A 25742-nucleotide genomic window follows, 5' to 3' on the forward strand; every position below is an offset into this window, starting at 1 on the left:
TCCGCGAACGTACCTTTTTCTTGTTATATTCGATTTATTCTATTCCACATTGAAGTCATTTTTTTATTCCAGACCTGATATTTTAATTAAGCTCACATAGGGAATGGCTCGTGGCATTACACAAATACTTTATTTTTTAAATAAAATGTCCATCAATTTTGTAGATACAATCTAAATAAATAGTCTTCTAGTAAGGCAATTTGTAATACATCAAGCATATGTAATGTAGGTATATCTAGTGATATCTATTAGACCTGTACGAAAAGTAACCACCATTGTATATTATTTTCTCAACAAAGTTGTAGTTTGAATATAGTTGAGTATAACTTAAGTGATGTTTGTATAGATTGTGTTAGATAAGAGTTGTTTTGTATTTAATGTACATAATGGAATAGCAGAACAATATTGCCCGTTAATCTAGACGCAATATATAAAAAACAGCTCTTTACAATTAAGTAGTAATTGTAAAGTGCTGTTTTTTATATTTCCATTAAAACTACCAAAATGGTCCAGAAGGTAAACCTTAATCAGAAGCGAAGGCTCCTGGGGTCTTTCTAAGATTCGTTTCATTCTTCACGATGAAGTAAATATTCTCAGTGTAATATCATCTTCATCACAACCAAACATTTGCGTGTCAGGTGAATATCTGCCACGCTATATCCACTAATCCAGATATAATATCCATACTAATTTTGCGATTGAGATTCAGACCTTTCCGTCAGTAGGAGTGGAGATCTTACCGCCTGGCCACGGGAAATTCGCGGACGCGAATATTCGCGCGGTGCGAACGGCGAAGCGTCTTGCGAATGAAACAAACGTATAGCAATGTACTGAGCATGCCACGCGCAACGGCGACCGGCGAAGCGGCCGGCGAATTGTAACGCGCAAATCGCGCGCGCGATCTACGGCGCGGCCGGCGAGCTAAACGAAAACTATGAATCAGACGGCGCAAATCACGTAGTCGGCGGCAGTCGCGGCGAATTCGCGTTGGGATCAATGAATACCGAAAAATGAATACCGAAACTTTAATATTGCTGAAATATTAGCTAGAACACCATATATTTATATTTATATTTGGAGATCTGGTCATCCACAGCATACATTTAAACATGTAGTGAAGAGGTTGTGGGAAGAAATAAAAATAAAATTTTCTGATTGTGAAGGTATTCACCTTCACACACACGAAAATTTTATTTTTTATTTTTATTTATTTAGGTATATATAATTCATTAATTAATGATGTAACGTCAATTCGTCATTAAACTACACATCTCAGGTTTTGATAATTTTGATGGATTATGTTATATATTCCAAAGATTACGTTCAGATTATAAAATACGCCTTTCTGAATGTGTACCGAAATATTTAGGTAGGCATAGTATTCGGTACCTACGTACGCTCGGCTCGACTGTCTGCCATCTTGTTTTTGCGCTAGCTAGCAGAACTGACCACAAGTTCAGTTACATTTATACATATAATAAAATTGGAGTGTCTGTTTGTAATATTAAAATAGTCCTTTTTTACTCAATGCATGTATATATACACAGTACATTATGTATGTACCTTGTATACATACATATGTATGCATAAGAAAACATTTTTTTTTACAATTTTTTTGTTTGTTCCGACTATTTTTTGGAACGGCTGGACCGATTTTGACGAAACTTTCACTGGCAGATAACTGATATAATAAGGAGTAACTTAAGCTACAATAATATATATTTTTGACTATTATAATATTATAATAACAATAATTGAAATTAATGTTAATGACTGATTAAAAGTTACCGCCTGGCCATGGGAAATTCGCCTAGGCGAATATTCGCGCGGTGCGAACGGCGACCGGCGAAGCGGCCGGCGAATTGTAACCAGCGAATCGCGCGCGCGATCTGCGGCGCGGCCGGCGAGCTACACGAAAACTATGAATCAGTACGGCGTAAACCACGGAGTCGGCGGCAGTCGCGGCAATTTCTCGTCTTTCTTGTGGAATTCCCCGTCTATACCCCGATTTTTATTTAAGCCATGTACTCTACAATCTCTTCCAAATATTAGGTCTTGAACCAAAAAACGATTACTATCTAAACAATATCGATATAATTTCGATAAAGACATTTTGCCGTCGGACGTCCTTACTAGTCGCGGCGGCGAACGCCACTGTCCGTGGCCTGCAAACGGCGCCTCGCGAATTGTCGATTCGCAATTCGCACCGCCGTTCGCGTCGCCTATCCCCGTGGACAGGCCGTTATGCTGTAATGGGACTTTTATTCTGTTACTTTGTATTAACAAAGAAAACACTGTAAATTTAGTTCGTTTGTTTTTTTTGCATACATTAATTTCGAATATATAAATTTGATTGGTTTGTCTCACTTCCAGAAATCTTTCGTAAATGTTAATCAATTTCTAACTTTTTGAAAGACCCTTCGACCCCTCCAAATATATCTGATATTGTCTTCTGTTTTCCCGGCCTTAGAGATTCCGTTACCCTCTTGTGACTCTCTTCCTCAAAATATGGCTTGTAATTTCTTAATTTCGCCAAAACCATATCCGTAATCAGTAAATTAGGAATATTTGGAATTATAGTATTACTAGTTGAATACTAGTTAATAGGCTTCACTGGCAGAAGGGTAGAATTTTGTAAGGTTTTTACACCCTATAAGGAAATTAAATATAATATGATGAGTGAGCCAATGTAACCAAGGGCACATGAGATATGACATCATAATTTTCAAGGTTGGCGGCGTCGTAAGGGATGATTAAAGTTTCTTTCAGCGCCATTGTCTATAAGGTGAACGCTTACCACGGTGTAGCCCATTTGCTCGTTCGCGTATCTAAATATAAAAATACAAATGCTGATTTGATTTTAATCAGTTCAACCAAACTTTATGTTTATCATTACTTTCGGCGTTGCCACCAGAATCGTTTGGCAGTGCCTCGACAGGAAGGTAATCTTTTAGGTTCTTAGAATCAGCTGTATGGACGTGTAACATGGCCATCAGCTCTTTCTTCATAAATGATTTCATCTTCACCAGCAACTTGTCGATAAAAGGCGGTGCGTTCAAAAAATGCATTCCTTTAAGCCTCAGAAGTATTGTTTCCTAATCATGGAAAAGAGAATTAAATTTATGAACATCTTTTATTCATATTATATACCAAGGAGTTAGTATAGCACAGGAATTCGAAGGAGTGAATCTTGGCCAAAAATTGTCTAGCAAAGGGTGTAATCTAGATGGAAAACCTGAGTATCTTTTAAGTATTATCATAATATACAGCACATTTTTTATATTCAGTGTTTAAAAGCATACTTTTTTATATATTGATACAGAAACATTCTCCGAATATAATCTTTATAATTTTCTTACCTGAAGGTAGTACAGAAAATGTTGTAAGCTGAACAAATCGATTTTCGCGAAGTGAGCCAGGCTCACGCCTTTAAAGTCAACCGTAAGAAGCATTCCTGGCCACGTGCCTTGTTCATACTGATACAATTCAATGACCATGAGCACCGCTCTGAAAATGTCATGTTTTACATTTTCAACACATTCTAGTACCACATAATAGTAGAAAAAACTCATTCAATTGAAATTTTAATTTTAAGGTTCTATATTTTTAAATAAGTTTATAATGTTTTATTGCGCAAATTAAGCAACAGTTTACAGGCGACATAAGAAATCATTATAAGTAAAAGTAGCAGGCGATGTTTGCTCAACGTAAAATGTAGTTGTCATAAATCAAACGGTAATAACTCAATAAACATAATTAGATATTGTTTGAAGTAGATATGAGCATTACCATTTTAGGTTTTATTGTTACTTAAGGTACATATATGAGATATAACACAGGTATCTACGACTTTAACCCTCTTTTATATTTATGTAGGGTTAGTTGTGTAGTATGGATAGCCTTGGGCTCCCATTGATATTGTGTTCTGATAAATTTGTAAAAAATAGTTTTTGCATTTTGAACTTGCTGATTATAATAAGGACTATATATAAAGTACACAGTGACTTTACTGAAACCTTGGGCTTCGGATCCCTCACGTATTGAAAGAGTTTGTTCTGCCATTCAATAAGGGTTTATGGATGCACGTATGGGAGATTTTGATCTCTAGCATGTGGTTTACTTTCCCCGTGTATCAGGAGATGAAGTGTTGTAAACACAAATTGAGCACATACAAATTTAGTGATGCTTATCTGATATGAATATGCTATCATCGGTTCAGATTGACGCCTAATCATTTGAACATCTCGGGTTATGGAGCCTAATTCATTTTTATATCTAATAATTCGCTCTTATCTATATTGATCTTAATGTATACCGGTGTTTATGATTCCCATACAGTAATACTGTATTTAAAAACATCGGAAATAATGGTGAATTAAGCATATCCCCGATCCATCCATTGAGTAGATTATAGATAAATTGTCGGAAATATTCTATATGACGTGCGTATATTAAATATATACACACGTTATCAAATACACTGTGTTCAACACAACTGCCGCTTGTTGTGTGGCTCGTGGCACGATTCATGAGCGCGAACGAAACCCCCACTATAGCAGTTGCAAAAACCAGACGCTGTAGGTTTGCAACTATTATATAAAAATGAACGCGTCTCTTGAATAAATAGAAGAGTTTGAAGCTTGTTGTTACAGTTCCTTAGCTCGAAAGGAAACAAGGAACACATATAAGAACAATTCATTTTTTGTCTGGTCGTCAGTCCGTCTCTTTGCCTGTCTGTCTATATTGATGGACGAAAAGAATGAAAATTGAAATGTAAATTCTTTGTTACATCAGTGTATTGTGCGGTAATCCGGAAAGTTCAGTGCGGAAATTCGACTTGCAATTCTCCGTTTTTTAAGATGTTATGTTCTTGTTTCTGTAGTTACACTGATTCACTCACCCATCGAACTGCTGTAGGTAGAAAATGTGATGATGAGTGCTTTTCATCAAGTACAAAATCTAAGACCGTATAACTTGTATTACATTAGCTAAAACATGGATCGTACTGAGCGATGCCAGATCAGCGGTCCACTAGCAAGAGTGCTTCGCATCTCCAGCCTGCTCTGTGTCGTACCGCTTCAGTTGGCGCCGCTTCGCAACGAGCCTCAACGCGTTTCAATTAGCGGCGCACGGAAATTCAAATCAGCGCGCCTCAGCTACATCGCCTCAATATCGCGCAAACGTCAAATTGGTGGCTATGTCGTGATATCTCTAATACGTAAGTATTAATTGAATGCAATGAACAAATATTGAATGTCTTTAGCAAATTCCAAACGCAGGTTGAAGTCTAATATTTAAGGTAGATCTAACACGTTGACCTCATAGTTCAGACGCAATATGATTACCATTAGATCATAATCTATTTCTCTTTTTTAAACTAATTGATTGAAAATACTTAATCTGATTTAGAAACATCAGCGGTTTTATGAGCTACGATGAAGAGGATGTCGCCACTGGAATGACATCTTTATTTCAATGTCAGCGCTGTCGATTCGAGTTGATGGTGTAGACCGTGTAAGGTTTGCAAAGGTCTGTCGTCTATTGTGGTGTATCGTCCGTACGGGGACTGTTCCGAGGGCTCGACAGTGATACCGATACAGTTTCGTCTTTATTCCTTTCAATACTAGAGCTAATTTCATCTACACTGCGCTTGTCATCCCGCTAATGAATGCGAGTGAAATAATTCTTACATCCTTAAGTTTTCTAGGAATGGAAAAATGGCAGTTTTCAAAACTCAACTACACCTGTTCCTACGAGGCCGGCAACGCTTTAGCAACCGTTGTGTTACAGATGTCCACAGACGATATACGTATGTATGTATAATTGCAATAAAAATATACTTTTTGTTTCAGTTGTAATGCAAATAATTACACTTCTCAATGAATTCATATTTCAAATAGATTCATCACCTCGTATACGCACAGGATTGTCAAAAGTATTCGTTATCGTAATCACGATATTATTATTGACATCAATACTCGTAACAGGGTTCGATGGCGTTAATAATATGAACCGATATATGTCATATGTAAATAAACTTGAAGAGGTAAGCGAGGCCCAGAGGTTTCTTCAATTGTTAACGTTTAAGAGAATATTTTAAGGAAAAAGTGTATATAAATTAAATGTTCTTTTGCGACGAGACAAAATCTATTGTTGTCAAGATATAAGTCATAGTTAAAGCTTACAGGTCAAAGTGTTAAATAAATATAGAAGCATTATAACTACTTATTGATCGTTGAAAACTGGTTCAGATAGAAATATCTCAGACCTGAGAAGAACCTGCGAGAGAAAGGCAGCGGGACTTTATTATTACTTTTTAAATTGCATAGTGCGCTGTTTATATTTAATTGTGAAGAGGACAATAATAATTATTTTGATAAATTGTCACTTCACCAGAGTCAAATTAAAACATACCAAATGATTAGCTCAAATCAGTTCTCCTACTCTGCTATCAGAACAATGCAGATGCGATCCGGTATAAAATATCGTGTCGTAATCATATGACGTTTTATTAAGATATAAATAAAAAAAACTTCAGGTAAAAATGTATAAAAAGTTGATACAATGAAAATAACATATTAAACATTACTTCCTTTCAGATAAATCAAGAATTGGAGAGCAGCCACTTAGATATTAACATAAGGTACTCCGGTATTATAACGTGGGGATACTTGTCAATAATTGTGTTCTTTTTTGGCTGTCATGTATTTTTTAAAATGGATTTTGATTTGAAAGATAATGAGTATGCAATTCATAATTGTAAGTAAACATTGTTTATGTCACAAGTATAATAATAATGACATTTCGAGACGACTTAGAAACCCACGTCTAGTTGATATTGAAAGCTACTCCACGTTTAAAATAAAGATTAAACAAAATTTCCCCCAAAATAAATATTTCTAAAACAATCTCTTTTTTGAGAAGTTCTGGACTTTAGTCAACTACCGCTGACTCAATGCGAGTTTGTGGTCAATTTTCCACTGCTTTATGAGATTGATCATAATGACAAATATAATCGCCAGTTAAATTCACTTGTTGTAAATATTTCTATCGCTAGCTGACGTAATTAATATCATAATTAATAAATAAAAAAAAATAACAAAAAGAAAAACCGACTTCAAACAAAACACTATTTTAAAACATATGTAATATGCATTAAGAAGTAATAAAAATGATTACGTATTCAATATATTTTTAGAGTTGTACTTCTTGTAAATGAAATGAAAATATTAGACTACTTAAAAATCGATTTGTGATTATATAACGTAGTTATAGTTATTGTTATATTTTGAGCCGGTGTCAGCCAAAAATGAAATGAAAAATATTAGACTACTTGAAAGTCACTTTATGATTATATAATTTAGTTACAATTATTATTATATTTGGAGCCAGTTTATTTTTATTAGATATAGACATAATAGATAGCTCAGCCGAGCTTGGTTTTTATTGAATACCGATCGTTGTTTTAGTAACATCATTAGCTATTTCGCTCGGATTTTTCTTCAAACACCTCTTCAACGTGCTGCTGTGTTTGCAATTTGTATTCATCGTGTGCTCGGTGAACGATACACTTCGAACGCTGAATAAGCGACTACGCAGTCTGATCTTCAAACTAAAGCTTTACGGTCGTATTCTTAGTATTATTTTTTCTTTGTAAATAGTTTTTACTAATATTGAAATCAAATCAATTTCAAATCAATTTTATTCAAGTAAACTTCACAATGAAGCGTTTTTGAATCGTCAATAATTATATACTAACACCGTTTTGAAAAGTAGCTTCTAGCGAGAAGAAATAGATCTTAAGGTGACGAACCTTTTTTACCCTAACTGTACATACTAAACACATACATGCATAGGTACTATTGTAAATATTAATAATGAGATTGTAAATATAATTATTTTTCAGCAGATGCGATGAAAATAAAGAATATAGCAAACGCCCACACAACGATCCGTCGTCTGCATCGCGCGCACGTGTCCATATGCGAGTTGGTGAGGAGTATCGACGAGGGCGAGGGGGCCTTGGTGGCGATCTTACTGCTCTCCAAGATAATGGAATGCGCGGACACTCTTTATCATTTTACGTCAATATTTTATACATTCTTAGGTAGGCGACTATGTAAATAAAATTTTCATGTATAATATGTAAATGTAATCTGAACTTATATTAAGTTAAACTAGTTTCAAGTCTATTAATACATTTTATTTGTTGCAGGTGACTGGACGTACGGAAAATTTGAAAATTTAGGAGTGACTTTAATTTGGGCCTTTATTAAGGGAATTTTGATAGTTCTAATGGTGGAACACTGTCATAACACACAAGAAGAAGTATTTATCTCACAATATATATGAATATTTATTTAAATTAAGTACCACATACAGATAAAAAAATAGCCTAACGATTTTAATAATACATAAATAACTAACTAAAACTTAACTGTATACTCAACCGTATCAACAAAATACTAGTTTTCGCGCGCGGCTTTGCTCGCGTTTTGATAGGCATGTGTAGGGCAAAAAAGTAGCCCATGGAGCCAGCCTAGCCTTCCTTGGTGTTGAAATTTGTTTCATACAATTTTTTTTTCAAATTCGGTTCAGTGGTTTAGTAGTGAAAGAGCGAAAGACAGACAGAGTACTTTCATATTTATAAAATTAGTTTAAATTGTTACTTAACTTATTGTAAATAATATTATTTTGCGCAGTTCACCGATGTGAACTGCGCAAAATAATATTATGTGATGACTCCATCGCCTCGATAGGCGATGGAGTTATCACATGCAGCTCTGCTATCCCAGCCTCGCTTCGCAGAAACACACATTGATGTCGTTTGTGATGTTTATACATTTTTCGTCTACAGTTTCAAACAACACAAAACCACGTAAGTCACTTGATGTGCGCATCAGCAGACAGGGAATTTAAACATGAACTGTCGCGCTTCTACGACCAAGTTGTTGACGACACGCCTGCATTCTCACCACTGGGGATATGTGTTTTAACGAGGCAGCTCTTAGCTGGGGTAAATGATTCATTCACTAAAAATATATTTCTCTTATTGTTTTAATATAGTCCGATTGTCAGATAAAAGACAAATAATGTATGTATTTATGAATGTTGAAGAGAAAAGAGATTATTTATATAAAATACTTCATTTATAAGCAAGCATTAATTAAAATAAATAATCCTTTCAGATAATCGGTGGAATTGCAACCTTTTAGCAATTATTCTACAATTCCACGCTATAGACAGAGTTAAATTACTTTAATCTTCAAGAGGTAGAGAAATGTCCTTTCTTTATGAAATAATGAATATTGCTTTTTGTGAATAAAAACATGTGTTTTAATATTTGTTTTTCTTATGTCATATTCTTAATATATTTCCTTTTTAGTTCAGTAATTAGTTTGTGAGTCTTCATATCAAAGTGCCTCTAAATAAAATAAAATAAAATTATTTTATTTAATACACATTACACTTCTTGTTTGTCAAATTAATCATTACCATCGGTTCCGAAGAGGAAATGCCCTGACCTGAAAAGAAACGCCGAAAGTTTTTTTCTATAAGAAATAGCCTAGCCTAAACTTAAGAATTGTGTAATATATAATGACCCTTCGCACACAAGCGTTCTTTAACATTTTTTTTTTAAATATGGCAACAGAAGTATGTTGGAATAATCTAAAAACTCTCCTCACAATCAATACTTTATCTCTCCTGAAGTAGTTCGCAATCAAAACTGATATAGGATTGATTATTTTTCCTCGATCCTTCCAATTCGACGATTAAAGTAAGAATGAACATTTCTAGGCTTACTCCTAGTATTTAATGTTTACACGCCCCTCCTCCGACTGTAGCAACATCCGGTTTTGATTTATTTAAATCGAATTATTTATGCTGATAATACTTTAATACATTAAAACAATAAAATATGATCATATTAAAATAAATATGCTAACAGCTCGGCCATCAGACTTCCGGTATCCCCGTACCAACAAATATGAACAATTTCAATTAAATTATATAGGTATATGTAGGGGCAATACACAATATAAGAATATGTTAGTATATAATACTATACAATAACTTCTTCATTTAAGTAGGCGAAATTATAGTAAATAGATCTTAGTCTTTATATTTTTAACTATCGTCAGTATCAGTATCGTCCTCTTTACTATCTGAGGAAGTCTCCAGTTGAGTGCTGTGAGTTAACCAGAGGGATATTTTATCCACGGCTACAATAGTTTCATATCGGCGAATTTTTTTTTCTTCGTTATGGGAGTGTCTTCTACGAAAAATCTATCATTCGGCAAAATTTGAGCAATCCTTTAAGGCCCTTGGTATTTAACTAAAAGTTTTTTGATTTTCCATTGTTACTATCAATGACTCTGTCAACACTCACTAAGTCCCCTACTCTATAATGCGGCGCTGGTTTCCTTCTTTCCATCAAAACGACTTTTATCCTTTATTTGTTGTATTTTTATACGGTCTCCGCTCTCCTTCCTCGTGTTTTGTATTTCTTCAGATGACGCAATTATATTCATATCTTCCAAAACGTCATTTAATATCGATTCGGATATATTCGTAACCTTATATCCAAAAAGAAGGTCACAAGGACATTTTTTGTGTTGTCCTATTTATTATTGTATTAAGTCCTATTTGGATCTGAGGTACGAATTCATCCCATGTTCTTTCATCTCTTCCATGTGATTTTGTAGCTAGCGCGTCTAATATTGTCCTATTGTATCTTTCGACTTGGCCATTTGATCTTGGCGTTGCAACGGCGTTTAAAACATGCTTGATCCCAGTACCCTGTATAAATTTCTTAAAGGCCAGACTCGTGAAGCAAGAGCCATGGTCTGTAATAAGCGCCTTTTTGAGAGTTTCAAATTCTGGTTTTTGTTCTGAGGTCAACTCCCACTTACAATTCTTGCGTAGAAGGTCGGTTAAGGGTCGTGCTATAATAGCAAAGTTCTTGACAAAACGTCTGAAGAAACTAGCAAGGCCCATAAATTGACGTACCTCGTGTTGATTTTTCGGGGGTACAAATTTTGCTACTGCTTCTGTTTTTGTACTACCGGGCTGAATGCCATCACTTCCTACCTCGAAACCTAAAAAGTCGATTTTTGTAAAAAGAATTACATTTGCCATACTATATCACATTACATTACATTTGCCATACGAAGAGTATTAGAACTTTTGCGTGAAGGTGGACTCACGTTAAATCTCATTTAACGTGAGTCCACCTTCACGCAAAAGTTCTACTACTCTTCGTAGGCGTGATATTCCTACTTCGAAGTTATGAGCTGGAATAAGGATATCATCCATGTAATCGTGGCAAACTTTACTTTTGCATCCGCTAACACTATTGATAAAAGTAAAAGTAAAGTAACAGCCTGTACACTTCCCACTGCTGAGATAAGGCCTCCTCTTCCATTAAGGAGAGGGTTTGGAACATATTCCACCACGCTGTTCCAATGCGGGTTGGTGGAATGCACATTTCGATAAAAGAATTTCGATAAAATTAGACACATGCAGGTTTCCTCACGATGTTTTCCTTCACCACCGAGCATACATTATAAACAAAAATTAAGCATATATACAGTGGTGCTTGCCTGGATTTGAACCCGCAATCATCGGTTAAGATGCACGCGTTCTAACCACTGGGCCATCTCAGCTCAACACTATTGATGGTGCGCTGAAATACAGATGGTGCATTAACTAGTCCAAACGGCATTCGTAAATACTCGAATTGTCCATCGGGTGTTATAAAAGCTGTTTTTGGTTGAGATTCCTCAGATATTGTTATTTGGTAGTATCCAGATGATGTAAAGAACATATGGTCGGCAAGGATATCCAGTTGATCTTCGACACGTGGTATTGGATAATGACCTTTCACTGTTTTCCGGTTCAAGGCTCTGTAATCAACACATAATCTTTTTCCCCACTTTTCTTTTTCACCAAAACAATTGGGCTAGCATATGGTGATGACGATTCCTGAATAATATTTGAATCTAGCATTTCTTGTATCATGCCCTGAACTTGGGTTCGCTCTGTATGTGGCAGCCGATAAGGACGATATACGACTGGATCACAGTCTTTCAATTTAATTTGCAATTCAGTTACTGTGGTAAGTTCTAAGTATTTGAGTCCTGTCGAAAAACGATCACTAATTTCTTCTAATAAAGTTTTCAATTGTGCTGTTTAGCTTGTAGTTATTAATCATTGCATTGCCATAGTCGTTCATAACAATTGATAAGTTACATACGTTGTTGAGGCCTTTCACGGGTAATGCGCGAGTCATTAGAGTATTTTTCTTGAATTCTATATATATTTTTTGGAAGATAAGTTACTGTTATGAATCAATAAACTTCCGCTGCCTTTATGAACCTCATACTCCCCTTTCAGAGCTGCAATAAATTGTTCAAAAATACGTGAGGCAGAACTGCTATTATCTTCAATACCATCAGATTGCCTTCAATTGTTTTTATTTCTGCCTTGTTTGGTCGAATGTTTGAAAGAATGATTGTCACTATCAGAATTCTCCCAGTTCCGATGCATGCGACGCGAATTATGCCGTGATATAGATCGTTTTTTTTAAATCTTATATTTTCCGCAAGACTCGTGTCATCGGTGTCATCAAGCCTAGAAAAAGAGCGATATTGTTCATATTCATCTTCTCGCTCACTCATCATAAAATCTCTCAGATTGGATGCGAGGACTATGCCCGCGTTCAATACCACGTCTGGGGGATTGTCTATATTGGCGATCTCTCAGACGTTGCTCATGCTTTACGTCTGATGGACCATATTCAACCAAGTACCTCAGGCGTTGCTCATGCTTCCCGCCTGAGGGACTATGTCCAACAAAGTCGTTCGGGCGTTGCTCATGCTCACCGCCCAAGCCACGACACCTGTGGTATCGATATTTTGGTAACGTCTGGTACCCGCAGTTTTGTCGACTTCTTTTATTTCTTGGACGTGAACTTTTGTTATTCTTTTGGTTTTCGTCCATAAGGAAAACGTAACTTTTGCTCCGTGAACGTCTCCTTTCACATATGTTCATCGTACGTCTTGACATGTCAACATCATTCTCTTGCAATAATTTGGTCTCCATCTGAGGCTTAGAATACTTATATTTTAGTTTCAATGAAAATAAATAAGTAATTAAATTTTAAAGTTATTTAATTAAAAGAATAAAGTATATTGAGCCTTTAAAAGTGCATCAATGTTGAACAAAATACCATTTTACACATTATGTTAGCTTATAAATAACATTTGTATTAATAATATTCTATAGATATTCGTAAAGAAAATTTCACCCGATTTAAATACATATATTGATATATTACAACTGTAAACTATACTTTTAAAGTGTTTTAAACTTAAAAAAAAAAACCAACAAAAATGCATATGGAAAAATTTTAACAAAATGAAAAACAGACTTCAAACAAATCACTATTTTAAAACAAATAAAAATGTACAAAAAAGTAATAAAAATAATTGCATATTTAACATATATTTGAGAGTCCTCCTAGGTAAAATGAAATGAAAAATATTAGACTACTTAAAAGTCGATTTACGATTATATAACGTAGTTATAGTTATTTTTCTATTTGGAGCCGGTGTCAGCCACGGGCACACGCTTCAACAATCAAAAGAAAGAAGCGATACGAGCCTCTTGATTGACCCAGTATAATATCGTATAAAAGGTAATTTGTAAGAAACATATTTCTTAAAGTATTCTCGTATTGTTTTTTGATAGATATAGTATAAGGTTGGCTGACACCGACTCCAAATATAGCAATAATTATAACACCGACACCATTATGACACCGACTAAAATATGTTAAATATGCAATTATTTTTATTACTTTTTAGTTCATTTTTATTTGTTTTAAAATAGTGATTTGTTTTAAGTCGGTTTTTCTTTTTGTTAAAATTTTATTTATTTTTTGATTTTAAGTGAAGCTGATGTAGACAAACATTTTTTCTTAATATGGATAGATTAAGCGTGCCTTTTATATGAATCAGTAACTACTTCGGGGACAATTTCAAAAGAAACTTTCGAATAAAGCAAAAATAGACTTTTGAAAATGTGGCTTTTTATACGTCATGCGGCATAAACTACAAGGTACCCTCGAAAGAGCTGTAATCGACCTCAGTAAAAAAACTTTGCAAAAGAGCTATTCGTATGCTATGTCGTACATCATATGACATCACATCATATACACAAAATTTGATTAAAGACAGTAAGAAATTCTGCCCCAAATCGCACCCTAACTATAAGCCGTTAAGGAGTTCCGTCAATGCATAGTATAAAACAAAGTCGCATTCTCTGTCCCTATATCTTCAAAACTACGCAACGAATTTTGATGCGGTTTTTTTTAATAGATAGTGTAATTAAAGGGGAAGATTTGTGTATATAATAAATGAACAATATAGTAAAGAAACACTGACAATTTTAAAAGTTTGCAATGTGATGTCGTAAATAAACAAATTATTTAGTATATTTAGTATCAGTATTGCACCCGTGAGAAGCCGGGGCGGGTCGCTAGATGATTATAATATTCGATTATGACAATTACATAAATATAACCACATTACGGAAGGTGATTCAAATATCCAAGTAACCCATAAATAAAAGATTCGACCGAGTATTGCTAACGTGCTCCTCAGAATTGTTCCGTTCCCTCCCGTTCCCTTAATTTGTCATGGATCCTATGCTTAGAACCTTACCAAACTTTCACCAAACTACCCTTTACAATAATAAAAGAATCATTAAAATTGTGCCAACCTATTTTGAGTTATTCACCTATTTATCGCGCACATACATAATGCAAATTTAAGACTTATGTCGTTTTCATACGGATACCATCATCGGAAAAAAAAAATTAAAATGGGACCCCACGGAAAGCACTACCTTTCAAACAAACAAAAACTATCAAAATCGGTCCACCCAGTAAAAAGTTATGAGGTAACAAACGCAAAAAAAAATACCGACGAATTGATAACCTCCTCCTTTTTGAAGTCGGTTGAAAAGAAACCCAATTATTTATAAAATAAAATAAAAATAAACACTTATTAAGCGATACTTACGTAAGCGGGCTTTACGCCCGATTTCGAAATAAAGTTCAATCCCCACTTCTGACATGTTAGAATAATATAAAAACTCTCCTCACAATCAATACTTTATCTCTCCTGAAGTGGTTCGCAATCAAAACTGATATAGGATTGATTATTTTTCCTCGATCCTTCTAATTCGACGAATAAAGTAAGAATGACTATTTCTAGGCTTACTCCTTGTATTTAATGTTTACACGCCCCTCTTCCGACTGTAGTAACATCCGGTTTTGATTTATTTAAAAAAACAATTTAGTCAAAATCGGATGTTGACAATCAACGTAAGTTGTAACAACTATTTAAATCTAATTATTTATGCTGATAATATTTTATATTACTGTTTTAAAAACGTATATACATTGGCCCACAAAGAGTTACTGACTCTTATGTAGTCGAGTAACAGGAGTAACAAGTTTGTGTTTGTTCTTTATACCAACGCTATGAGTATCATGTCATTTTTACGTAAAATAAATAAAATTTTAACAAAAAGAAAAACCGACTTCAAACAAAACAGTATTTTAAAACAAATTAAAATGCACTCAAAAGTAATAAAAATAATTGCATATTTAACACATTTTTGAGAGTCCTCCTAGGTAAAATGAAATGAAAAATATTAGACTACTTAAAAGTCGATTTACGATTATATAACGTAGTTATAGTTATTGTTATATTTGGAGCCGGTGTCAGCCACAGGCACACGCTTCAACAATCAAAAGAAAGAAGCGATACGAGCCTCTTGATTGACCCAGTATAATATCGTATAAAAGGTAATTTGTAAGAAACATTTCTTAAAGTATTCTCGTATTGTTTTTTGGTAGGTACCTATAGTATAGGGTTGGCTGACACCGACTCCAAATATAGCAATAATTATAACTACTCTTAGGGACCAGTAGTGGAATTTAAATAAAAAAAAACAAATCACAATCATTTATTTAAAAGAATTTTAACAAAAATAAAACAAAATGTAAAGAATTCTAACACGCTAACAATTGAACTAAGATTTTTAAAACACTAACAAATATTAACAAAATTAGGCGTATTTGACTTTCCAAACAGGCAGAATTTCCCCTTACACTTGTTGTCACCAGGCAAGAAAATCGGCCATATGAAGTGCGCAGCGACTTTTATAGACGTTTTCTTTGCCACCACTCGCCATCCCTACCACGATGACGTAGCCTTATTATTCTTCCAACACGGCCTCTCCTGACGGGAGGACGTCCTCGGACTCCTGTGCCTCTCGTTGCATTGTGTCAATCGAACAGGCGGGCACGTGTTCTGTAGGTGGCTCGTGAGGCACATCATTGCTCCTGGCAGCTTGCTCGGGCGTGGACTCCACAGGGTCATCGTCTGCACCTGAGAACATCATCAAAGTATATGTATCAGATCGGGGCATCGGTAATTAGCCTACATGATGTAATACTTCGACTTTTGATTAGATAAGGATCACACAAATGGCATAGTCATACCATCTGCACTCCACACAAATGGCATAAAGAGTATGCTATCTGCACTCAAGAACACGAAACGGTAGAGCCGCCTGTATTCGAAAACACAAAACGGCAGAGCCGTCTGCACTCAATCACAAACGGCAGAGCCGTCTGCACTCAATCACAAACGGCAGAGCCGTCTGCACTCAATCACAAACGGCAGAGCCGTCTGCACTCAATCACAAACGGCAGAGCCGTCTGCACTCAATCACAAACGGCAGAGCCGTCTGCACTCAATCACAAACGGCAGAGCCGTCTGCACTCAATCACAAACGGCAGAGCCGTCTGCACTCAAAAACACAAACGGCAGAGCCGTCTGCACTCAAGACCCATATGGCATAGACAACGTTTGTATATCGTTAGCCAGACAGGTACATCACGGACTCACCCTCGAAGAAGGCAGCACATGTATCAGGAGTCCACTCTCCTCGCCACGGCACCATGAGTTCTGCCGCAGCCTGGGTCACCTTGCCGTATGAGCCTGCCAACAATTGCAGCTCGTAGCGACCATGAGGAAGCGCCTTGACCACACGATATGGCCCACGCATGCCCGAGTCAAGCTTTCCAGTTGCTTGTGCCTGTTTAATAACAAAAACGAATGAATTAATTTCAAATACTCGGGGTGGTCTACGGTTAGCATTTGCAGTTAAATCTTGCTGAAGTCGATTGGCTTCCAAGCGTTCAGACGTCCTTTGTCTACGCATCTCTCTCAGTGCTTGACGATTCTGATGAAAGTTCTCCAAGGCAACATCTCGAACTAGATGACGTATGAGAGGCGTGGCTGCTTCTATACCCACTAGCAAGTTTAATGGTGACAATTGGGTGGTTTTCTGCTTAGTTATATTTAAAACCAACTGCAGTCGCCACATAACATCTGACCACTCATTCTGCCCGTGATTGCATTCTATGCGAATCATGTTAAGCAAAGTCCTGCAATAACGTTCCACCTGCCCATTGGAATTATGCATCTCTGGAGTAATTAGATGCATGTCAACGCCTAATTCTGTTATGAACTTTGTGAACTCTTTGCTTAAAAACATGCGACCACGATCTGCTACAATTAATTTGGGAGTACCGAACAAAGAAATAACATTTTTGAAAAGCTTTTTCAATTCTACAGCATCTTGGCCAAACATGGGGTACAAAAGACAATATTTAGAGAAGGCGTCAATTACAATTAACACATATCTATATCCGTTAGACTGGGGTAAGGGTCCTAAGGCGTCTGCATGAATGACTTCAAAGGGCATACCTGGCTTTTCCCATGAATTTATAAGCTGATGCGGATTTCTAGGGATCTTTTTATGAGTTATGCAAATAAGACAATGACTAACGTATTTTTGAACAAATGCTTTAAGTGAAGGAAACCAAAAGTGTTTTCTAATTAGTTCTAATGTTTTATCAGCTCCCAGGTGATCGTGCTCGTCATGAAATATTCTAAGCAGACTGAGTCTATGACCTTTAGGTACAAAGCATAAAAGCCTGGGATCTTCTCCAACTGGGGTATACTTGTAATAGAGAATATCGTTCTTTTTAACATAGTGGCTAGAATCTAGGCCCCCCTCTGTTAATTTTTGGAGCAATTGTTGGGTCTCTTCGTCAGCAGCCTGTGCTACTTGAGCCCAGTTCTGTTGTTTGCGTGTTTCGCAAACATTAATCGGATTGCGACTCAAATAGTCAGCGTGCGACATAGAGGTACCCTTACGGTATTCTAGGGTAAAATTAAAGTCTTGCAAGTATATCCACCATCTGGCTACACGAGGCATTAAGTCTTTCTTGAGCTGTGTGGCTTTTAACGCGTTACAATCCGTAATAACAGTGAAATGAGTGCCTATCAGATAGTGTCTATAATGTTGCAAGGCTTTAACCACGGCCAAGGTCTCAAGCTCATAGGAATGGTACCTTGACTCGGCACCCTGTGTCCGCTTACTAAAATAACCTACTACCCGTTTGTATCCTTTTTCGTGAACCTGAATAATCACGGCACCATAACCAATAGAACTGGCATCCGTGTGGACTTCGGTAGGCAAAGCTGGGTCATAAATGGCTAAGACGGGTTCGCTCGTAAGTTGTGAGATTATGTCTTGTCGTGCTTGTTCTTGTTCACTTCCCCAAGCAAAAGGAACGCCCTTTTTGGTAAGTTTAGTAATGGGAGCCGTTTTAATAGCAAAACCGTGTATATAACGGCGGAAGTAGCTCGCAAGACCTAAAAACTGTCGCACTTGCTTGACAGTTTTTGGAATGGGGGCTTCGACTAAAGCTTGGATCTTCTGTTTGCTCGGCTGCACCTGACCCTGACTGATAGTCCGTCCCAAATATTCAATTGTAGTTGATAAAAAAGAACATTTCTTTAGGTTAATAGAAAAACCCGAATCGGTCAAGGTTTGGAGCACCTTGCGTAGAGTCAGTAAACCTTCATCAATCGTATGGCTCAAAATAAGTACATCGTCGATATACACCAGAACCTCACCAGATTCAAGGAAAGCATGAAGAGTTTTCGACATTATGCGCTGGTAAACAACAGGTGCGTTTGCTAAACCATAGGGCATTTTCAAATACTCATAATGGCCCTCTGGTGTAACAAATCCTGTAAGTGGTATCGAGGCATTGTCCATGGGGATCTGATGAAATCCCGTGGCCATATCGAGACTTGTGAAATACTTATGTTTGCCTAACCGATCAATATGATCGTCGATCAACGGTAGAGGAAAGCGATCCTTGACTGTAAGTTCATTAAGTTTACGATAATCTACGCACATGCGATCGGATCCGTCTTTCTTTTTTACTAATAGAATAGGACTCGCATATTCAGAATCAGACTCGCGAATGATATTTTTTTCAAGAAGATCTTTAATTATCGTGCGAACTTTTAAAATTTCGGGATAAGAAAGCCTATAAGGCCTATAATTAACTGGCGTAGAACTATTTAATTTAATCGACATGCTACCGGTGTTAACTGTCGATGTCGCTGTTCCAGAAATGAAAAACATCGAAAATTGTTCTATCAAGTCTAACAGTTTACCTAAACTCTGATCTGATAACGACGTCTTAATGGGAACCTGCGTAGGAGACGTGGTGCACATAATGTCATGTATGGTACGAGGCTCACAAGTAAGATATTGCTGGTCGCGGGTACGTACATAAGTAACACCTTCGCGGTTTAAGACGTCGGTACCCACAATAATAGGAGTGTTCATAAATTCAGGAGACACAACGTGCAAATCTACCTCTAAAGTAATCTCCTTAAACTCTATTGGCAAAGTAACAAAATAAGTAGACTCAATTTCTTTACCACCTATACCCCTTAAAATTCTAAAAGCTGGTTTTCGTGCACATTTAAAATGTTTTAGTAGCGACGAAGAAATCAAGGATATACTTGAACCACTGTCTATGAGAATATCAACAGGAATACTCTGTATGACCGCTACTACTATATCTTTGTTTTTATCATGCTTGTTTTCCTGACAAAAATTTATACTAACCGTATTACGAGTATCTGACTTAATTTTAGCAAAACAAGTTTCAATTTTATGACCGAGTTTCTTACAGAATGCACAGGGTTCAGATTTATTTAAATTTTGAATAGAGCTATCCTTACTGCTAACATCATTGGTGTTAGTTTTAGGTTTTTTAGGGCAGTGATACCGAGTGTGACCACGTTGGTTACATAAAAAACATTTACCTTCCTCAAATCTACGCTTCATATTGTTAAACTTTTGATTCGATTTGGACAAACGTTCAATACGCACGTTATCACCAGATTTCTTATAAAAAGTTGACGTATTCGATTTGACATAAATAGAAAAAAATTCTACAAGTTCGTTTGGCATCAATTTCGCGTTCGTAGCTGAAGCACGGATTTGTGGATCCATAATACCCCGTATTACTATAGCCGAGATAAGCTCTTCACTTAACCCCTTAACTATGCGTAACCTCAATAAGGACCGGCGAGCATAATCAGCATATGTTGGGTACTTATCAGAGTTAGTACTCATGACCTCGTATAAAATATTTGCAATATCCGGTTTTCTAGGGCACAATGGTTTGAATTCTTTCTTAAAATTACTCCAACTACGATCACATGTGACCCACTCATTAAGCCAAGTCCTAGCATCCCCTTTTAGACAGTTACCAATGCGAGAAAGACACTCGTTATCGTTCCAATAGTTTATAGCCTTGGCACGGTCAACTTCCTCACACCAGGTGTCTATATCGTGGATGCTAGGATCGAAATTGGATATGTAATAAGATTGGTTTGGTCTCACCGTTGTGTTGATTGAGCGTATCGCATCAATGATACGATCCGTCCCGCTGGCATCACAGTCCGCAACAGCACTCACGGGACGCCGCGGTGAAGTCGGCATAACAGACCCTCGACCTTCCGCCACCGACCTCCGCCCCTCTGTTGTGGTAGCAGTCTCAGGTCGCCTCGACGGCGTCAGTGCAGGCGCACCGGAGCCCAGTTCATGAGACTGCGGCGGCAAGGAGTGATGTTGTCCTTCTAATGCTGTTAAACGATTTAAAATTTTATTCATCACGTTATTAGAGGTCTCAAGTTGTTTTGATATGAGTCTAGAACGAGATTTTCGGTGCCTTGAACCAGAATCACTGTCACTAGTATGTGTAGCTCTGCGCCTAGGATGCGAGTCACGGTTTTTTGTGCGACTTCTACTTCTACGATTACGGTTAGGCATTTTCTTTAAAGGTAATGAAGTTAATTATGAAAAACAAATAAGCACACAAAACATAAAAATAAGAGAAAGTAGAAAAATCACAATATGCGGGTAGTTCAGTAAACATAAACAGCAAAATGGCTCACAATTTTCGCAAATGTATTTGCAATCGTAGTTCGCAATTATAATCAGAATCACTATGTATGTAGGTAGTAAGCTAATAAAAATTGGAACGTACTCACCGGAGTTTTAACGTCGTATATCTTACCACGCAATCTCTCAAACTGTACATTGCCAACGTAATACATGGGTACGTAAGTTAAATCGACTTTTAAACGTAACTTAGAAAGTCAAACATGGCTTATTTCAGGAATGCAAAGCGAATTAGGCCACGTGAATTTATCATCCCACATCTGATCTTAGGGACCAGTAGTGGAATTTAAATAAAAAAAAACAAATCACAATCATTTATTTAAAAGAATTTTAACAAAAATAAAACAAAATGTAAAGAATTCTAACACGCTAACAATTGAACTAAGATTTTTAAAACACTAACAAATATTAACAAAATTAGGCGTATTTGACTTTCCAAACAGGCAGAATTTCCCCTTACACTTGTTGTCACCAGGCAAGAAAATCGGCCATATGAAGTGCGCAGCGACTTTTATAGACGTTTTCTTTGCCACCACTCGCCATCCCTACCACGATGACGTAGCCTTATTATTCTTCCAACACTACATTATATAATCGTAAATCGACTTTTAAGTAGTCTAATATTTTTCATTTCATTTTACCTAGGAGGACTCTCAAAAATGTGTTAAATATGCAATTATTTTTATTACTTTTGAGTGCATTTTAATTTGTTTTAAAATACTGTTTTGTTTGAAGTCGGTTTTTCTTTTTGTTAAAATTTTATTTATTTTTTGATTTTAAGTGAAGCTGATGTAGACTAACATTTTTTTCTTAATATGGATAGATTAAGCGTGCCGATTATATGAATCAGAAACTACTTCAGGGACAATTTCAAAAGAAACTTTCGAATAAAGCAAAAATAGACTTTCGAAAATGCGGCTTAAATACGTCATGCGGCATAAACTACAAGGTACCACTCTCGAAAGAGCTGTAATCGACCTCAGTAAAAAAACTTTGCAAAAGAGCTATTCGTATGCTATGTCGTACATCATATACACAAAATTTGTTTAAAGACAGAAAGAAATTCTGCCCCAAATCGCACCCTAACTGTAAGCCGTTTAGGAGTTCCGTCAATACATAGTATAAAACAAAGTCGCATTCTCTGTCCCTATATCTTTAAAACTACGGAACGGATTTTGATGCGGTTTTTTTTAATAGATAGTGTAATTCAAGGGGAAGGTTTGTGTATATAATAAATGAACAATATAGTAAAGAAACACTGACAATTTTAGAAGTTTGCAATGTGATGTCGTAAATAAACAAATTCTTTAGTATATTTAGTATCAGTATTGCACCCGTGAGAAGTCGGGGCGAGTCGCTAGTTGATTATAATATTTGATTATGACAATTACATGAACATAACCACGTTCCGGAAGGTGATTCAAATATCCAAGTAACCCATAAATAAAAGATTCGACCGAGTATTGCTAACGTGCTCCTCAGAATTGTTCCGTTCCCTCCCGTTCCCTTAATTTGTCATGGATCCTGTGCTCAGAACCTTACCAAACTTTCACCAAACTACCCTTAAAGTATATCCTTTATAATAAAAAAAGAATCATCAAAATTGGTTAACGTGATTTTGAGTTATTCACCTATTTGTCGCGCATATACATAATGCAAATTTAAGACTTACGTCGTTTTCATACGGATACCATCATCGGAAAAAAATAAAAAAAAAATGGGACCCCACGGGAAGCACTACCTTTCAAACAAAAAAAAAATTATCGAAATCGGTCCACCCAGTAAAAAGTTATGAGGTAACAAACATAAAAAAAAAAAAAAAAAAAAAAAAAAAAAAAAAATACAGACGAATTGATAACCTCCTCCGTTTGGAAGTCGGTTGATTATTAATATTTTCCCGTATAAGTCAACTGTTAATTACAAGATTTGTTTAAATTTATGCCTGACGCTTCGATACTATATTACGCGAATAGCCCTAATAGTCCTTTCTGCAGTACAAATGACGTATGGATGGCGTCTGCGTTACCTAAAAGTATAACAATGTAAGATATTATCCATGAAAGTAACTGATATGTACTAAGCGAGTGGTATCGGCGTCGGTGAATATTTATTTTCGACCGCAAACGCCGCAGACGTCAGTCTAATATCATAATATACGGGAACCGTGCCGTCTAGAGTAAGGCCTAATATTCAACAGACTCAACTGAAGCCATGTATTCATATATCGATATCCCATTGAGAGGTAAGACAGGAGATCTACTCTCTCCAAAGATATTCTCAACGGTAGTCAGTGAACTTGCGATAGAAGGTCAAAAAGTAGGATTGTCAATGAATAAGATGTAAACCAAAATTCTATCCAATTGAGACGCAAAATCACAATAGAAAATGTAAATATTGAATATGTCAACGAATATGTATATGTAGAACAGTTAATTTCATTTAAAAATAATGTAGACAAGAGAATATATCAAACTTTAGCCTGGGAAAAATATTGGAGATTCAAAGACATAAAGATAAATATAATAATTAAAGGTTTTCGAACTAGCGCTCCACGTCACTTTGCTTGTTTAAAGGTCAAATCAGCGCTTTTTTCTTTTTTTTTTTCAAGATAAACTTTATTCAAGTAGGCTTTTACAAGCACTTTTGAATCGTCATTTTACAATTAAGTGAAGCTACCACCGGTTCGGAAAGTAGATTCTACCGAGAAGAACCGGCAAGAAACTCAGTAGTTACTCTTTTTTAAAATTTAAAAAATACGAAGTCATGTTAATTAAATACAATTATACGTGTCCTGCTTGGAAGTCAACAGGTATTAACTCCACGCTTTTTTATCACCTATAAAATCTTGTATCGAAAAATATGCTTTTTCTACCAATGTATTTTTTACAAACGATTTGAATTTACTAAACGACAAAGTTAAAAATTTTATTATAGAAACGGATACCTTGCCCCAAGAAGGATTTATTGACTTTGCGGAGTCGGAAACTTGGCGTTATAAGCTTATCCTTACTCCTAGTGCACATACAATGATTATCACTGATTTTATCAAAGTGATCAATGTTACTGTGAATTTACATAATATTGTTGTAAATATATTGCGACGCAACAGTGAATATTCCCACTTTGTTAAAAACATCCTGAAGGGAGTCTCTAGCTCCAAGATTATAAATAAACCGGATTGCTCTCTTTTGTAAAATAAAGACAGATTCAATATCTGCAGCGTTACCCCAAAGTAATATGCCATATGACATAATACTGTGAAAATAACCAAAAAAACTAAACGAGCGGTATCAATATCAGTTAGTTGTCTAACTTTTCTAACCGCGTATGTTGCGGAGCTTAGTTTTCCTGTTGGGGTTGATAAATGAGAAGTCCACTGAAGTCTGGAATCCAATTCTATTCCTAAAAATACCGTAGTATCAGCTACTTCAAGACGGTCACCATTTAAAGATATATTATAATTTTGCTTGCTAACATTAGGTAGGGTAAAAACTACAAATTTTGTTTTTTGAGCATTCAAAACTAAATTATTTACTGTAAACCAATGGTGTATCTGTGATAATGTACCGTTCACATCGTCATAGTCACTTTTTTTCCTGTCAACCTTAAAAATCAGCGAAGTATCGTCAGCAAACAACACTATAACCCAAATACCCTTAACATAGAAAGGAAGATCATTTATACTAGAAATAGAAAGGGACCCAAAATTGAACCTTGTGGAACTCCCATTTTAACGTAGATCCAGAAGACTTTATTCCATTAATGAAAACTTGCTAGATTCTTTGACTTAAATATGAAGCAATGAGATTTGAGCTTATAAAGAAGCGTTTCGTGTTCTACACAATCGAATGCCTTATAATTCGATAAATCACAGAGTACTCCAATAGCGTTCTGTGATTTTTCCCAAGTATCGTAAATATGTTTGAGAAGCGCAATCCCCGCATCAGCTGTCGAGCACCTCTTCTAAAACCGAATTGCTCACCATGAAAAATAGCATTTGTACCGAAATGGATGAGAAGTTGATTCAAAATATTGTTTTCGAAAATTTTACTTAAGGATGGGAGTATTGATATAGGCCTGTAATTACCGGGATCGCTTCTGTTTCCAGTCTTAAAAAGTGGTAAAACTTTACTACATTTTAACAAGTTAGGACATGAACACGTGTCCAAACTCTTGTTAAAAATTCCTGCTATATACGGAGCAATGTCGTATATGTTGTTATTAATAAATTTTACCGAAATGCCCCATATGTCCTTCGTTTTTTTAATATTTAAAGTTTCAAGTACTTTTATGACCTTTATTGCAGAAACCGTTTCAAA

General features: G+C 36.0%; 2 protein-coding genes across 2 annotated transcripts; one reads left to right on the forward strand and one right to left on the reverse strand.

Annotated features, from left to right (window-relative positions):
- Nucleotides 1-2365: 2365 nt before the first annotated feature.
- On the reverse strand, nt 2366-3509 carry LOC124533281 (alpha-tocopherol transfer protein-like). Its single transcript, XM_047108490.1, has 3 exons — nt 3360-3509; nt 2881-3095; nt 2366-2546 (listed from the first exon to the last, which is right to left on the reverse strand). The coding sequence occupies exons 1-3, from the start codon at nt 3495-3497 to the stop codon at nt 2390-2392; spliced, it is 510 nt and encodes a 169-aa protein (XP_046964446.1). The 5' UTR covers nt 3498-3509; the 3' UTR covers nt 2366-2389.
- A 1486-nt stretch (nt 3510-4995) lies between these two features.
- LOC124533052 lies at nt 4996-9215 on the forward strand. Its single transcript, XM_047108223.1, has 9 exons — nt 4996-5218; nt 5708-5809; nt 5988-6046; nt 6600-6759; nt 7470-7625; nt 7910-8107; nt 8216-8328; nt 8858-9016; nt 9189-9215. The coding sequence occupies exons 1-9, from the start codon at nt 4996-4998 to the stop codon at nt 9213-9215; spliced, it is 1197 nt and encodes a 398-aa protein (XP_046964179.1).
- Nucleotides 9216-25742: the final 16527 nt, after the last annotated feature.

The sequence above is a fragment of the Vanessa cardui genome, chromosome 10 (assembly GCF_905220365.1).
Source record: "Vanessa cardui chromosome 10, ilVanCard2.1, whole genome shotgun sequence".
Classification (NCBI taxonomy): Eukaryota; Metazoa; Arthropoda; class Insecta; order Lepidoptera; family Nymphalidae; genus Vanessa; species Vanessa cardui.